The 17,672-nt window shown below is 36.8% G+C and overlaps 1 protein-coding gene across 1 annotated transcript; it reads right to left on the bottom strand.

Moving 5' to 3' along the window:
- Nucleotides 1–3,691: 3,691 nt before the first annotated feature.
- Nucleotides 3,692–12,284, bottom strand: LOC108137670. Its single transcript, XM_017259529.2, has 3 exons — nt 11,899–12,284; nt 11,095–11,395; nt 3,692–5,193 (listed from the first exon to the last, which is right to left on the bottom strand). The coding sequence occupies exons 1-3, from the start codon at nt 12,056–12,058 to the stop codon at nt 4,332–4,334; spliced, it is 1,323 nt and encodes a 440-aa protein (XP_017115018.1). The 5' UTR covers nt 12,059–12,284; the 3' UTR covers nt 3,692–4,331.
- Between the last annotated feature and the right edge of the window lie 5,388 nt (nt 12,285–17,672).

Here is a 17,672-nt window from a genome sequence, read left to right as displayed (position 1 = left end):
AACTACAATTTTGAAATATCAGAGCCATACTAAGTTTGAATATTTTTATAAATGTTTCTATATGATTTTATAAGTGTTTTCCTGGCGAATTCAATCATCCACAATGAATAAAAGGGTCGCGTGTATCAAGCTCGTACTTTTGTTGGGCCACATGTTTGTACTGGCTATAGTGCATCAACGTTCAACAACAAATAATTTTTGTTTTGGTTAAATTTTCCTTTGTTCTCGCAGCCATTCTAAGTCATTTGATGCCAATAACAAGCCGTCAACGTAGATCGTAACCTGCACAAGTTTTAATTTCTGTAGTTTTTCGAAAGAGCACGGAATTTGCTCGGTTGGGTGAAGATCGAAATTAAACCCTTCCTTATTAAGCAAACAGGATTCGTGAATCACTGAGAACTTCCAGCTTAGGTATATTCCGCAGAGGGTGCTTGCTGCTTTGCGCACCAGACTCTTATTTTTTCATGAACTCATAGAAATGGTCTGGAATCTCCATGAATACTTATTTTTCAAGCTCACCATAAGAGAACGCATTGACTCCATTTGACAATTTCTGTGGACCATCCTGTATTCATGAGTTACAACAGCACGCCTTATCAGGGAATATAGTCGATACGCTTTCGACTCCCTAGGGTATCACAGAAAAAACATTCGTTAGTTCTAGACTTGAAATTATCCTTAAACAGTTGACTGTCGCTACTGCTCTTAACAGAAGCCTATGATTTGCCTAAGTTTTCCAGGCAAATCCCTTATCAACATTTGCCCGCTGCTGTTCCCAATCTTTGTGCATTATTGGTGGACAGATTTATTGTATAAACTCAGTCAAAAAATCATTGGTAGACAAAAATAACAAATTTTGCTTAGCAAAAGTGTTGAACCACTCGTGTGAATCAGCTGCTTGCAAACTTTTCTTATGTAGTGTTTGGGACCAAAGTTGCCAAAGACGATGAAAAAGGTCCCAACACAACACGGTTTGCACAATAAGTATATTAAATAAAAGGGTAGAAAGAACAAAAACACTTTAAACTTAACTTAGATAATTTACACTTCTTACCATGTAAAACCAAAGTCCCAAGAAAATAATTATTTTTTTTCGTCCCTTGCTTTGTTTTTATCAAAACGTTCGGAAACTAGGACAGGGGCGGATGATTTGCAAAACTCCATTAGGTTAGAATCGAAGCGATTCTGAGGTGCCACCACAAAATAAATTTTAAAAAGTCAAATATGCTACTTATAACCAAATCTGTTATTCAACAATGTTCTTAAAACATCAAAGAATAAGGTAAAAATATTATTAGCACTTACCTTTTCGTAAAGTATTTTAAAAGAAGTCAAATGCTTGTCGAAAAGTCTCCGTGAGATTTTTATGGAAGCTAACAGAAAAGTAATAGAGGGAATATAGATTCCGTGTGAATCTTTCGGAAGTAAAAACTGGAACAGGCCTGATAATTAAGAATACACACTGAAAATTTAAAATATATTGTTAAAGGCATTTCAGAGTGCTTGAAGGTGCAAGTACAAACTTTAACGCGTTTTACTCAAATTGGTGTTTTGAAAGTCGGTGACCAACATTACTTAAAATCGGCTAAGCCGATTAGTCTTAATTTTAACTCGAGCTTCTTAAATATGTTTTTTAGTAATTAATTTTTTTTCCGATAAATATTTTTATACCCTTGCAGAGGGTATTATAATTTTGGTCAGAAGTTTGCAACGCAGTGAAGGAGACGTTTCCGACCCTATAAAGTATATATATTCTTGATCAGCATCACTAGTAGAGTCGATCTAGCCATGTCCGTCTGTCCGTCCGTCTGTCCGTCCGTCTGTCAGTCTGTCCGTCTGTCCGTTCGTTTCTACACAAACTCAGATTTAAAGCTATCTGCATGAAACTTTCCCAAAAGTTGTCTTTCTATTGCAGGTAGTATATAAGTCGGAACGAGCCGGATCGGATGACTATATAATATAGCTCCCATAGGAATAATCGAAAAAAAAATTTAATTTTTTTTTAGTTAATGGTTAAATATTTCAGAATTACGTTTTAAATTTCATCAAAATCGGACGACAATAGCATATAGCTCCCATAGGAACAATCATAAAAATAAAAAATTTAAAACTTTGGTGTTTTTTAATTTTTTTTTAGTTCTTCGAGATATAGTAATGGTTAAATATTTCAGAATTACGGTTTAAATTTCATCAAAATCGGACGACTATAGCATATAGCTCCCATAGGAGCTGCCATAGGAACTATCGAATAATTAAGCTGCACATCATCATAGCTTTAATGTTTTTAAACATACACGCTAGTAAATCATAATTTAAACGTTTTAAAGAGTATTTAGTTTTTGAAATTGCTGCAAGGGTATATAAACTTTGGCTTGCCGAAATTTGCTTCCTTTCTTGTTTTATATGCAATTTTAGACCGAAATTTTGGCACAAAAATCAATTTTTTTTTTGAGCAACCGCTGTTTTGTTAATAAAATCTATTTAGCTTATTCTTTTGATTAATAACTAGATTAAACATTACTTGAACGACATCTCTTTGATTTTTAAATTTCGGAGGATTCAGTCCAAAGATATAATAGTCGCCGTAAAGTGCTTTTTTCGAGAGGAGCTCCCGGAGATTAGCTGTAGCTCATTTCCAAATAAATATTTTGTTCAATACTTAGTCTTAAAATACAGCTAAAACATAACATAATGTGTATACAAAATATTAGATAATTAACTTTAACAATTTTCTCAGAAAAAAAGTTACTTTTTTTCGATCTTCTAACTGTGTATGACCCCTTAATAGGGTTAGAAATGCTTTCTTCTTTGCGTCTCAAACTTTTGACTAAAATTATAATATCCCTTGCAAGGGTAAAAAAAAGTGCTTGAGTTTTTCAACCTCTGAAACCCATGAGTTTTTACGATTTTCTGGCCGCAAAAAAGGGTTTAAGTTATTTTGAACAGATTCCTTGATCTATACAATTACTATTTAACTTTCCGAACTTTAATCTCTTTTTATTTGCCTCTATTTTTTGTTTAGCCCCATTTCGTCAAATCACAAGCGATATCCCAAGCAGCATCCCTTACCCGTTACTAAAAGACGGCTAACAATGAATCCATTCAGCCATCATTAGGTAGGAAAACCAGTTTTTGCTGCATTGTAGTAAGGGCTGATATTTTGCAATTTTCTTAAGGGTTTGCGGCTGTTAGCGGCTTCGGTTCGGCCAGGCCGAGTCTCATGATAAGGGTTGTTTACATTGGATTTCAATGTGGATATGCCTCAATCTGCTCGTGGTGCCCTGAGTTGCTTCTGGTCTTCGGGTTTCATTAATAAGCAGCGCTACCCGGTCGCGATTTGGTCCGTATCAGTTTGGCATAGCTACATCTGCTTACCTTGGGTCTTTCTAATGTGCGAGGATCTCATAAGTGGCGCATGTGCTGTTTTCATGTTTTGTCTTTGTTCTTTGCTTTTGTGAGGCCCTATGTATTAATGGTTTGAAGATGGTATTTACGGCATCGCATGTGTGTCATCTGGCCCGATGTATAAGTATGAGTTTGCTATGGGCCATGCGGGCTGTGAGTGAGGCAGGAGCTGTTTTGTTTTGTTTTTAAAGCTGTTCCAAAATAAGTAAGACTCCAAAGAGCTTATTAAAGCAAGTCTTGGTAAACTTTTTAGTTACAAGTCGGAGATTATAAAAACTACCTTCTCTACATTTTATGGAGTTTTATTCAAAACCGTAAATAATGATAAAATATGGAAAGCATAATTATTTGCTTTCAGAAAATTATAAATATTCACTTCGTTGTTCAACTGAATGTAAAATGATAGCTAGTGTGTATTAAAAGCTATTCCAATAGAGGATTCTAATTTCTAAATCTTCAATATAACAAGAAGGTGGTTATGTTTTAAATCGTAATAATAGTTTCAAGAAAAAGAATAGAATCATGTGATGAAACGTTGGCATGAGTATGATTTACAGTTGGTAGACTTAAAACGACATTAACATTTAATGGTTTATTTTACTAATTCTCATACTTTACCTACTTTCTTTGTTTTTTGTCTTTGTGTTGTCTTTTCTTTGAGTTTTTTCTTTGTTGTAAATGAGAGCAAAGCAAATAAGTGTTTCTTTGAAAAACCATTCTTATAGTTGCTTGATTGATATTTTTGGTATGGCACAAATTTGGCATTGGCAAGTAAGTTTTATAATTCTTATGGCAAGGGAAGTCAAAACGAACGACAAGAAATCAATTCGTTGCGAGTGCTTTGAGCAGCTGCATCAATCCATAATGAGCTTTTCTCGGCTATTATAGCTACACCCCGCGCATTAAGCGCTCTTCTCACTGGTCACCTATTTAGTGGACCCTTCGCACTGCTGCACTTGAACCAGTAATAAAAGAATGCGGTTCATTAAATTATCCGCCTCCGAGTCCTCCATGCTGTTCAGCTTAGCCGAGATAAAGCCACAAAACTTGGAGTTGAGTACCTCACGAACAGTTTGCGGGGGTGGCAGATCCAGGCCTCCGGTGACAGCTGCGCCCTGCTGCTGCCGGAGATGGCGGTGCTGCTGCAGCATCTGCTCCTCATAGTCGTCTCCATCAATTACAGCATCGCCGTCGCCATTGCCGCTCTCCAGACCATCCTGCTCAACGTTGCGGCGGCGCTTGCGCGACGAAGCCACCTCATCCACGCCAGCATTGGTGCTCCCGCGTGAGTTGGAGTCCAGGATAAGCGGATAGGGAAAGTCAGCGTCGATTGCCTCCAGCTCTTCCACTCCGTCGGATACGTGGCCGGGGTCTTCGTCCCCGCTGTGAATCGAGCTGGCGTCAATGTCATCGTAGCTGTTTTGTAGGTGCTGGTGCTCGTTACGTGTTGAGCTAACCCGGCTGTCGTTGTGCACCTGGTGCTGATGGGCGGGCAGCGGAAGTGGGCCGCCGCCGGAGCTGCTGCCACTGCTGCTACTACCGGCACCACCACCCATCGTGAGATCCAGCTCCGGCTTAACATAGTAGTCGCAGTAGTAGTCATCGCCGCTCACGTTCAGTGAAGAGCACTTGGATAGGTTCAACACTGCGGCCGACTCGTTAAATGGCGTGGTCAGCTTTAGGGATACTGCCTTTCCGGGAACTCCCATGCTGCTGCTGTTATTGTTGTTGTTGCTGTGAATATGCCCATAGGTGGTCAGACTGAGATCGGTTGCATGGGAAGCTCCTCTGAAAAAAATGCAAGCAAAAAGGGAGGTATTAGAGCAGCGATTTAAAGCTCCACATCAAGCGATTTAAAACAAAAATATCGTTAATGTAAGCAAAAGTGAAGTTTTGTAACAAAATATTAATACTTAACATTTTTTAGGTGTCAACAATATAGCCGCGTCGAAGGAATGCAGTTTTTATACCCTTGCAGAGGGTATTTTAATTTCAGTCAGAAGTTTGCAACGCAGTGAAGGATACATTTCCGACCGTATGAAGCACGGATTAGAACGGAATCAAATACCGGTTTAACTACTGTTACGGTTACAACCATTATAACTTTATAACTTTTTATTACGGTTTTGGTTTAAAATTTTTATTTCAGTTGCGGTTCATGAGTTGCCGTTACCGGTATTGTACCGGTTTAATAAAACATCATTTAATATTTTTTATAAAAGGGTATTCTAATTTCAGTTAGAAGTTTGCAGTCAAGGAGACATTTCCAAACCTTTAAAGTATATATATTCCTGAGCGGCATCACTAGGAAAGTCGATCAATGACAAAAAAAAATCAAGCAAAAATTTTTTTAAAAATTTATACGTTTTCTGTTTTTAGACTTGTTTGTTAGTTCTTCGATATTTGGTATTGATTTTTATATTTAAGAATTGCGGTTTAAATTTGATCAAAATCAGACAACTTTATCATTTAGAGTCCATGCAAACAATCGGAATATTTAATAAATAAAAGAAGCAAAATGTTAACTTCTCTAATTTAAAGTTTTTTATTTTTAATTCTTTTGGACATATGAATGGTTTCATAATTATAAATTACGCTTTTAGTTTTATAAAAATCGGAAAACGATATCATATAGCTGCACTACAAATATAATTGAGCTGAAAATCTTCATAGCTTCAATGTAATTAAACATATACTAAAATGATTCGAAATTGAGATAATTCAGAGAATATTAAATTTTTGCAGGGGCATATAAACTTCGGCTTGCCGAATTTTGCTTTATAGAAGGCAAATATTTATTGATTTTTGCACATTTAATTTTTGTACTTTCTAGTAGCCTGTAGTTTATTTACACATTCTTAATACTTAATTACGCTTAGAAAGTCATATAACCCTTCCAGTTAGAAGTTAGAAGTTTACAACGCAGTAAATGAGACATTTCCGACCCTTAATTAAAAAATGAATTAATGAAAAAAGCTATGGCAAAAATTTAATATTCTTTAAAACATCCAAATTTAAATTTATATGCGTATATGTTTAAAAATATTGAAGATATCATGATTCCAGCTACGTAATAAGTCCGATTTAAATAAATTAGTCTCTAAAACATATATTTATATTTAAATTGATAGTTCCTATGAACGAAATTTAAAAAAAAAAATTGGAAAGTATAGAAGTTAAAATATATTTGTTCTTTTATTTTTTGCAATATAAATAATTCAGAAATAATCAATTACTATACCTCGAAAAACTAAAAAAAAATTAAAATACCGCGAAGTTATAACTTTTTTCGCCCGATTATGTGAACTATATACTTTAGCTATCCAATCCGTCTCGTCTAGACATACATTCATTATCGCAACAGGAAGACAACATTTGGAAATTTTTTTTGCCGATAGCTTTAAATCTGAGGTAAATAAATAGTTTGCATAGGAACGGACGGACATGCCTAGATCGACTCTACTAGTGACGCGGATCAAGAATATATATACTTTATATGATCGGAAATATATTTTTCACTGCGTTGAAAACTTCTGCCTGAAATTAGAAATTACCTAAAGTTGTATTTGGCAAAGTTATGTTCGAATAAAAAAACTTTCCAACGGAACAATTGTCTCCCACTGCCTACCTAAGCAAGGCTTTTTTGTCTAATAATAATTTGTTTGTTTATTTCAGCTTATTACACAGGCTTACAAATTTAAATCGAAAAAATCCTCCATGATCAAACCTTTATTTTACGGTGCAGATGGACTCCCTGATTCATGAAATAACACTCAAGATTTTTTGTTAAGCAGAACTGGAGATACAAAATAAAATTGTAATAAAAACAGGTGAAAATCGTTCTCCTTCAATCACAGTATTGCAATAGAATATTCTTAATCAGCATCAACACCCTCGTCTATTTAGTCAAATTAAAATGCCTTCATTTTTGGTTGAACAAAATATATCTAATCCTGTAAGAACAAGTTTAATTAAAATATGTGTGTACTGGTAATATTAATCTTGTTGCTTGTATATTGTCGCTTACAACAAGCTAAGTCGAATTCTAAAAAACGGTCATAAGTTAAAAAAAAAAAATCGAAATGGCTTCTTAATTAATACTTATTCATAAAGTGAAAATTAAATATAAAGATCTTCGATTAAAAGGGTATTTCCAGTTGCCAGGCCGAACCCGGGGTCAGAATGGGTCAGGTATAAATTAAATGTATGCACCTGGAAAACGTAATTTTTTCCAACTCCCAAGTATAGCTAGAGATGTTTATAATTAATAAGCTCAAGATAGAGTTAAGCATGATTTTTGAGTTATATGCGCCTTGTGGAATTACCGAAAAATATGTTCATCCCAAGAATACACACAGCTCCAACATGGAAACTCAAGCATACAAACCCCAAAATACGTTTCAACGCACTAATATAAGAAGACGGAACAAAACAGAACTGCAGAGAACAAAAAAAATTATTTCGATGTCCCAAACAAGTATTATGGTTTCCTGTCTCTCCCTGAACGCATCTCAAGTTTCAAGCGCATTTTCCCATTAAATGCAGCTGCCCTAAGGGCGGGTGCTCAGAAACGTCTGAACGTGGCTATTTTCGGTCTTTCCCATCTCTTCGGATATTTGCCAAATGTCGCGGTCTGGCCCAGTTGGCTGCCAACCGTAGGGACAGCGCGTTTTCCATTCTTCGCAGACGTTGTCGCCCCTAGCTTATCACATATATAAATAACCCGCAGGTAGTTGTCAATTGGAAAATTTGAAAACTGATACTCGCCTGCCAAGCCGAAATAGCCCGCAGGACTAATCACGGCGAAATGTATTTTCACATGTTCCACAATCGGGAACGGCTCTATTTGTTTGCGGCTTTTAAGGTCTTGACTCTAATGTGGTATGGTTTCTTTTCAAGTTTTAAAACGCTCGGCTTATCAATATTTGCTTCCGCTCCGACCCAGGTCCCAAACCATTTATGGTTGGTTTTCGAGGTTTGTAGTCTATTTATAGATTTTGTCAAATTCCACTAAAAAACCATTTTATTAAAAATGACGATTATCATATCTAAATGGCTAAAGCACTCCCATTGCCAATATATACAAATCCTGTGATAAGCTTTACTCCCAAGATGTTTAAAAACCCCCACCGCAAGGAAACAAAGGGCAAGTACGCGCTCACGCCCACTTTTCCCCAGTGACGCATTGGCTAAAGCATTCCAAGACCAAATTCGCCGGACAGTGATTTCGGGGCGTGGTGCGAGATTCGGACGGTGGGGATGACGGAGAGCCAAACAATTTCAACAATTTCGCAGCTCATTTGCTTATTAAATCATAAGCGTGACACAGACAGAGCTCGACAGAACGTTCACACCCAAGTGGCGTCGTGTGTGTAGGTACGACAGACTCAGATCGAGAGAGAACTGAGTAAAGAGTAAATGTGGGCATAGGGCCCCAGGCCCCGTCTCTGGGTCAGAGCAACCCCTTGGCCGGGACCGACTAGGCTGGTTAACGGGCATATTTTTAACCCTGGCCGAAGCCGGGCCGAGCGATTCGTTCAATTGCTCACACATACTCTTATCTGTATATATGTATATTTGATACACATACATACATATAAACAGAACCTCGCTCATTTTCCCTCACTAGCCCCTTTCCCGATCCCCGATCCCCGATCGCGACGACGATTCTTTCCTAACTTGGTCCACTCGCAGTCCGTATTCTTCAGTGCTGATTGTTATTTTCGTAGTGCTCTCATTAATTTATCGCTCTCTCGCCGCCTTCCCCAAAGCCCCTGCCACCGCCACTCCAGCAGTATATGTATTTTTTTGGTCTTGCGTTTGCAGCTTCCCTCAATTTGCTTGCGCCGTTGTATGCTTGGCGAGATCTGTTTTATGGCTATGGCAATAGCTGCGGCTATAGCTCCGGCTCAAGCGCTGCCCGACTGGACGGGCCCGTTGAGCTGTGTGTTATCAGCTCAAAATAATAAAATTTAAATATATACACACACCATGGGTAAGTGTGCGCGGGCATGTGTCGGGGCCGTCGACTGCTTGTTGCCCATGTGGGTACAGTCAATTGAAAGGAAATGGCCTTATTTCATATAAATATGTACATACATAAAGTACAAAACACACAGCCGCAGCTCGAGCACGGCTCCATATGAGCCAGAACATTGGTCGGGGCAGACTCTCGACTGAGACTATTTGCGGGTCTCCGGCCCGGTCATTTCTTTGTTCGGATTGGTTTTTTCGACATTACCGCTCCTTAGTGTCCATATGCCCCTGTGCGTTGTATTTGCTTTTATTTTTCGCTGGGCAAATGTTTTTTTCAGACACTTAGCTGAGAATCATCTGACTTGCTGGGTATTTATGCAAATCAACAGGGCTTAGTGGGATGCGTTGTGTATAAAGGCTCATAGGGAATTGTTCATAAAGTGGATTACGGATATTTACAGGATATTATTAATTTTATTGGCATCTAAATGTACGCCCGATTTCTTAACAGATTTCTTCCACCCAATCCAAATTTTGTTCTCTAATTTTTTACTGAAACATTAAACTTAATTATTTTATATACATTGTTCAATCGCTTAAAAACCGGCACTAATTCTCTTTTGCGATATTTAGCGATTTACAAATGTATTTTGCAAATTCTAATTTATGACTAACAAAATGATAGCCCCACTTAAGTCTTGTTCAGTTGCCTTAATCAGAAGCTTCTTCCATGAGAAACGATAAGCTTCGAGGAATTACCCTGCAATAATTTTTGATTGAGCCCGTTAAGCATAGTTCGCTTCACTGATTACTGGAAACAAACTACGTACGTAGTTATGTATATACATACATGCATAGAGGGAGAAACGGCCACACTTGGAAAAACCATTGCATGTGCGGGCACAAAAACCACTCACAATCTTTTCGACTTTATGAACAAAATCGGTGGGAGGAGGGTGAGTCATCTAGGGACGTAGTCTGCTAGACTCAAGTTTACAGTTCTCAGTTCAACATGAATCAAGCCTTGTCTGAGAAGCTCAAACTCACATGCATGCATACATGATTCAAGCTGCACTTTAACCCTTGCTCATAACTTGATTGATGGCTAGAAGTTTATCGAACGGTTAACATTTATAACTTGAATATGTAAAACGATATATTTTATCAAAAAAAAAACATGGTAATTGCTATTTATTCAGATAATGCCAAGTTTATACAAATAAGAAGTATATGGTTTTTGATTTTGTACTCCCAAATTCTCCTCCACCACTTTGCAACTTATTACATAATAATATGTAGTTAATAAATCTGAATGCCAACCTTAATTACATTAAAATTCGATTGACAGTTTAATTGTAAACAAATCCACTCGGATTCATAAAAGGTCGCTTTATGAAAACTTTTAAAAGCTATTGTATATCACTGAAAGTGTTGATCCGATCGATTGAACTTTTCGGAGTATGTTTACCGCTTATTTAGTTGTTTTTATATTTAACGGTTAATGTATTTCAAGTAAGTTGTAATACCGAATTTATTAAAACAATAATATGTGTTTTAAACGCAAAGATAGGCCTTTTCTTTTGCTCTGGTTTGGGTCGTAAACTTACTATATCTGCATATATAAATGATCCGGCCAAATAGTTGAATAAATTAGATGTCTATGTATGTTTGTGTTTTAACTGCAATGATATGCTTAGTTCTCGTAGTACTCACTTTCTCTCTCTGATGACGTCGCGCAGAAAGTCCATGGCCTCGTAAAGACTCCATTTAGGCTTAAAGCCATTACCCATCAGCTTGACATGGGCCAGTTCACGACGGTAGGATTCTCTTAGCGACTTGAAGGCCCGCGCCACTCGTCGCCCTGGAGCATTGAACTCGCGACCTATGTGCTCCCAGGCGCGGTTCTTCTCCTCCTCAGCGCCCTTGAAGTTCGGGAGGCGTGAATCCCACAGAATTGGGTTGTCGTGGACCATTTGGATAAGCTTCAGCTTGTCGGAGGCGTTGCGCCGCACCACTGTTGACATCAGTAATAAGATGATTGAAATGAGAAAAAGTCTAAATTGATAAGATAGCCCCTTTAGTTTATAGAGTAAAAATAAAATAATTTATCAATTAAAGTAAACAAACATTGGAATTTGATGCAGTGAAACTCCTGGGTTATTGTCAGTTCATTGTATCAAGAAACAATGGCAAATACAAATGTACATTGATATGTATGTATGCACATACATATGTATATGTATACGTATAGGTATATGTATATTCATATTAAAATCTAAACCTTATCCTAGAAACATTAAAAAAACAAAATGGAAATAATCCTATTTAACATGGTTCTAAGATCTCTTTCATTTTGAAGATATTATGTTGCCAAACTGCATGCATAGTATGCAGTTTACATACATGGATACATACAGTGGAACATCCATAACTTGCACTTCCCTAACTCCTAATCAAGAGAACAAATAATATAACTCGTTCGACTTCTGGAACTTCGACCTAAGTCTAGGTACGCACGTTTCTTGATTTTCTGCGAGGGCAGGGCAGTGGCAGTGACGGCGGCCAAGGGGTGGCACTCCCCCTTGGGCTTCATGTCAAGAGCGATGGCCGCGGCAGCGGCGCTCATGTCCTGCAGAGAGTGGGTGGCGGTGGGCGAACAGCCGCTCACAGGGGCCATGAGAATATGCTGGAGGATCTGGATCTGCAGACTTGTGCTGGCCAGGTGTCTCACTGTGCTTTCACTTTCTGAAACACGATCGCGGGCGATTAGTAAAGGGACTGGGGGCTGCGACCCTCTCGCGACCAAGTTTAAACGGCGACGGGGACGCTATCGCGGGCGACTAGTTACGGGGCTCAGCTGCTACCCTCTCACAACCAAGTTTAAACGACGAATAAAAATCAAACCAAGACCAAAAATAACAACCACCACAGCAAACGGCCGCTCTGCGCCAGCGTCGACGGCGAGCCGGCAGCGCAGTTGACAGCAAGCCCGCATTTCAGAGCCAGAAAATCACGCGCACTCGCCATGAGAGCCAACTCGCTCCGCTCAGCCCGCTCTCGTTCGCCACCGTTCCCGTTATCTGCGTCGGCGTCGCAGCCCTCTGCTAGCTGATCCAAGCCCAGGCAACGGGTCCAAAAGCGCTCTCTCGGCGCTCCGGAGAGCGCGACTCTCTGGATGGAAAACGCCGTTTAATTGCAATCGCAATCACAAGCAGCAGAAAGTAAAAGCGAGCGAAAAGCGGACTCACACACACAGTTACATATACAGCCGTGCAGAACAAAACAAAAAAACGTGTGTAACACAAAAATCCGTTGACGCGTTCGCCCTCGGTTTCCAGGGGCCGACGGTTGTATTTGTGTGGGTTTTTGTGGATTGTTGAGGGGAACAGAGAACACACTGCATGTTTTCGATCGCCCTTCTTGGCGGCTGTTTGCGGAATACCCTGCACTTTGGGCTTTCTGGCTGCGATTTGAATTGGAAATTTAATAAGGCTGAAATAGAACATGCAGTTGAATGTTAGCTGACAAAATCTTTTCTTGCGATACTAGTTTCGGACCAAAATGAATACATTGGAAACTCCACAGCCAAACCGCCGTCTGCTACCAAACAACAACGAGTTATAGGGAAACTGAACTTAAAGAAGTTTACGGCGTATTATTCTTTTAATGGGCCTTGTAAAAAGCACGATTGTACGAATGTATGCTTTGAAAAGTTAACTGTATTGGCCAATCCTTTTTTTTATTCAATAATTTTTTAATGTGTTATGTTGACATTCATGTTGAATTAAAAATCTGCTTTTATGGTCCAATCAGAATTAATGATTTTCCGAAGAGAAGGTAGTATTTTTAAGAGGTGAGCGTATTAAGCTTAAGAAAATGGATTGGTTCACGAGAAATAGTTTTAAGAGTGTTGTCAAAATATACATTTAATTAAATTGTTTTTTAACTGCGTTTTTTTTTCATTTTCTGTACATTTCAGTAAATAATTTAAAAATATTTTCATTTGGCTTTTCCATTAGCTAAAAAATTACTTTTTTTTTGACTGCAGCTGTACACGCCTTTAACTCGAGTTTTTATGAGTACAAATTACCTTAGAATTTTTTTTTGGGTTTATTTACAGCTTTAGCTGTTATAGGAACGATATAAAAATATATATAACTTAATTATTTATAATTAAATATTCATTAACTTAAAAGGTGTGATTTCCGGCAATTAAAAACTATATTTAAACAGGAAACAATTATTATTTTAACTTCAAATCATTTTTAAATTTTAAACTTGTATTAAATAATAAAAATCCACAACAATTTTTAAATTTAAATTTTTTTATACAGATTGAACCATAACTTTTTACAATTTTCAATTTTTTATTTTAAAATTTGAAAATATTAATAACTTTTAAATTTTTATAAAAAAATGTTTATCAAAAAAAATTGTAAATAAAAATAAAATTTAAATATCTTTTGAACGGAAGAAGCCGGGCTAAATATCAGACCATGTAATCTACACACAGTGTAACAAAATTGTTTTTTATGTTTTTTATGAGGTATAACCTCGGATTATGCATTTAAGTTGACCACTCGAAATTTCAGCTTGATTTATCGAATATATTTTTCGCAATCCTGCACACCACCTTGAAAAACACGGATACGGGAAAAACGTTTTTAAGGCTTGAGGACGTGATGGATCATTAAAACGGAGGCTGACGCTTCCCAGCCAGCAGCAAACTCAGCTGGTTTCACACACATTTTTTTACAATACATCATTTTATAAATTTGAAATTCGAATGAAAAAACAAATCGCTATTTAAAAGTTTGTCACAGGTCAACCATCTTAACTTTTGTATATATATGTACACAACTACGAATTCCAACACAATTATTAATTATCTGGTTTGAAAATGCTCCGAATTGCATTGTTTTTGAACAATTTCTGTGTAGAGTAAAGTAAAAAGTAAAGTGCTTAGTATAGACGACCTAACACTAAGCATTAAAAACGTAAAATTTTTAAAGGCCTGTTGCCTAATATTTAATATATAATTATTTATATTTTGCTTTAATAAAAATAATTTACGTCGTGACAAATAACAAAACTAAATTAAGCGATTTTAGCGATGATAATTAATATTGGCCATCTACCAATTAGAAAGAATGCAAAATAAGACAACCCTTAAAAAAAATATTATAATGCTTATTACAAAAGTAAAATATTTTTTCCTTCTTTTCAACGACTAAATTTCTAGTTTTATAAAATTAAAACCGTAGTCTGAAAAAGTGACATTATCTCGTAATATTACTGTTCGTATAAATTGGAAAACAGCCAGGTTATTATATTATTTATTTATTTTTCCGATTGTTCCTATAAGAGCAACATGACATATTCGTCAAATCCGGTTCGTTCTGACTTTATTCAGATAGCTAAAGAACTTAGAGTTGGCTTATAAACGGACGGCAGATCCGGAATTTATATATACTTTTAAAAGTACCTTCATTTATAATAAGAATTGCTTTATCTGTGTGAATGGTCGTCAAGTAATCGCACCGGAATGCGATGTTTTGATCAAACCTATATACCGATTAAATGGTACTGTGCTATAAAGGTATAAAAAAAATTTAAATGGCTCCTTACTCCTTACTTACTGACATTATATTTTTTATACAAATAATTACCAAGCTATAGCTAAAAGTATTTTTCTCATATTAACAATTAATTAAAAACCTTGCAGTTACAAAATAATTTTAGTTATAATGTCTTTTCCTAATAAGATAAATATTTATTATTTGAAATAAAAAATCGACGTTTCCGATGTTTTGACAAAAAAAATATCGATCCATCGATCCATGTATACGAAATATTTTTTACCATTAAAATGTAACAAATAAAAACCTTTAAAAGTTAAAATTTGCGGGATAAACGCAATATAATAAACACATCCATAAAGTTTGAATTTAACGTTAAAAGGCAGTGTGACCGTGAACTTATAACCAAAAAAACTCAAGCAGTATCCATATAGTTGTCTCTGTCTCTGAGCTTCAATAAATTCGTCGATGAATGAGGCGAACAATGTAATGTCATACCCGTATAAAAATCCGTTCTGAATTAAAAGACGTTGCAGCCAAACACAAATATAATATTTCATCGCGAGACATCGTCACATTGATGTAGAGATCGTTGTGGAAAATATCTAATCGATGTTTTCTATTATTTCTGGAACATCGATACGGCGATCTATCGTCAAGGCTAAAATAAATAAATGTTGTCCTAAGCCTTAATGGTATGCTTTAGAGCTCGTCACATTGTCACTCTACTGTTATTTTGACCGCAATTTGTAGTTTTTGAAAGACTGCGTCGAAAACGTTTAAAACGTTCCTAGCAATTTAGAGTGAGTCGATGAAGAATCATTGGGTCAGAGGTTCGATAGCACGCGAGGTAAATGGGTATATTAGCTTTTATAAATTGAACATTTATGGTGAAATATTTTAATAATGACTAATTTTCTCTCTCTCATTTGAAGTGTATACACAATATGTATGTTTATGTATATGTATGTACACACAATATGTACATAAATAAATGATAATATAATTTATAAAAGTTGGTATGCAACTAAGAAATCGTTTTTGGAAACTACAAAAACAATTTTTAGTCAAACAAAATAATTAGTTTTTTTAAACTATAATAAATGACTTTGAGTTAATATTTTATATTAAATGGTCTAAATATTTACTCATTTTTATTTATTAATTTATAAACTTAGTTGATTTATGATAATCGAAATATGAAAGTAACAAAATAAGAATTATTAAAATAAAATAAGCTTAGGGGCTAACCAGTACCGAAAATATTATTAAAATAAAATAACTTTAGGGGCTAAAACAGTACCAAAAATACTGTCCGTACTTTCAGCACGACCTCATGATATTTCCGAAATATCATTTGTTTCAAAGATTTAAATAGTATAATGATACAATGATACACGGACATATTTTGATTACGCTGAAATAAAGTATTCATAAAAAACGAATCTAAGGGATACTCGGTATGATGGTCCTCAGATCGGCGTGGATCCATTTGCAAGTCCAAATACATCAGTAGTCTTCTTTCGACCGGATTCTAAATATTTCGGGGAGGGGACTCGACCGCGCTTAAGGAACGAACAGTGGAAAGGGAGGTTCAGTTTCAGTCACTGTGTGTTTTGTGGCCGCCGTCTTTTGCTGCCTTCGTTTGCTGCAGTTTAGTTATAGAGTCCGAAGTTCGGTTCATTATCGTATTTCCTCGTTTGTAGAATTTACAAACGAACATTTGGATCACACATGTTGGTCTTGCCAAAGAGCGACAGGGAGGGTCTTAGAGAGTTGGAGAGAGAGGGCGACTGAGGGAATGCGTATGCGTGAGTTGCAGCACAGATAAAACCGTCTGAGTTTGTCTATTTTGTCCCCCGAGCATTTAAGCCGCTGAAATCCAGTAACTGCAATCAGCAACCCGAACAGCCAGGGAGGTAAATGGCGAACAGAGAGCCACAGCAGAATGAATACGCTTTGTCTGTACGTAGTTTATGCCTAATGAACTATTTCCGGCCAAGTGTCAATTAATGTATTCTGTTTTGGGGCAGCACAACGTGCCCGCACAAACGTTGTCACGATCATTTTTCTGGCAGAACTCAGCAGACCCCGCCCTATATCTGCTCCCCCGTCCTCCTTACCATAGCTGTGTCCCGCTTCCGCTGCAGTTCCCTTGCCCACCGCAATCTGGCCTGATCTGAAGATCTGCATCGCCGGTATGGAACGATCGGCAAGGTCTTCTCTTCTTTGGTATTTTTCCAGCCAATTTAAACCTCATGCAAGCGGAATTTGTTTGTTGCTTGACGGCTACTGCTGATTAAATTTGTGTATACATCAACTTGTTTGTATGTGCATACATATTATTAAGAATATGTACATATGTACATACGTATGTATTTTTACAATAATACTCCTGGCGGTCTCACCCAAATAAGAGAGGCATATTCGTGACAGTTAAAAAATCGATTGTGTCTTAAAATCCATTACGGGTCAAGTTCAATAACGATAGAAGCGAATTTTCAATTTTGATATACTTTTATTTATTTGACAAGATTTATTTTCCACTTCAAAGCCCCACTCTACCAAGCCTTTAATTAATCAGCTTTAAAATTGTTAGTTGAATACAGAGAAAATTTGCATTTTAAATTCAAATATTCCAACCCTTTTTTTGAACCAATATGTTTAGTTTTTATTATACCCTTGCAGAGGGTATTATAATTTCAGTCAGAA

The sequence above is a fragment of the Drosophila elegans genome, unplaced genomic scaffold (assembly GCF_018152505.1).
Source record: "Drosophila elegans isolate 14027-0461.03 unplaced genomic scaffold, ASM1815250v1 contig_208, whole genome shotgun sequence".
Taxonomy (NCBI): domain Eukaryota; kingdom Metazoa; phylum Arthropoda; class Insecta; order Diptera; family Drosophilidae; genus Drosophila; species Drosophila elegans.
The sequence above is the reverse complement of the archived record's forward strand: the minus strand, read 5'-3'. Positions and strand labels throughout refer to the sequence as shown.

Coding starts and splice junctions, on each gene's coding strand:
- LOC108137670 (XM_017259529.2), bottom strand. CDS start 12,058: ATGGCCCCTGTGAGCGGCTGTTCGCCCACCGCCACCCACTCTCTGCAG. Junction 11,396..11,898: donor CTCGCAGAAAATCAAGAAAC/GTGCGTACCTAG, acceptor TGATGTCAACAG/TGGTGCGGCGCAACGCCTCC. Junction 5,194..11,094: donor GACGTCATCAGAGAGAGAAA/GTGAGTACTACG, acceptor CATTTTTTTCAG/AGGAGCTTCCCATGCAACCG.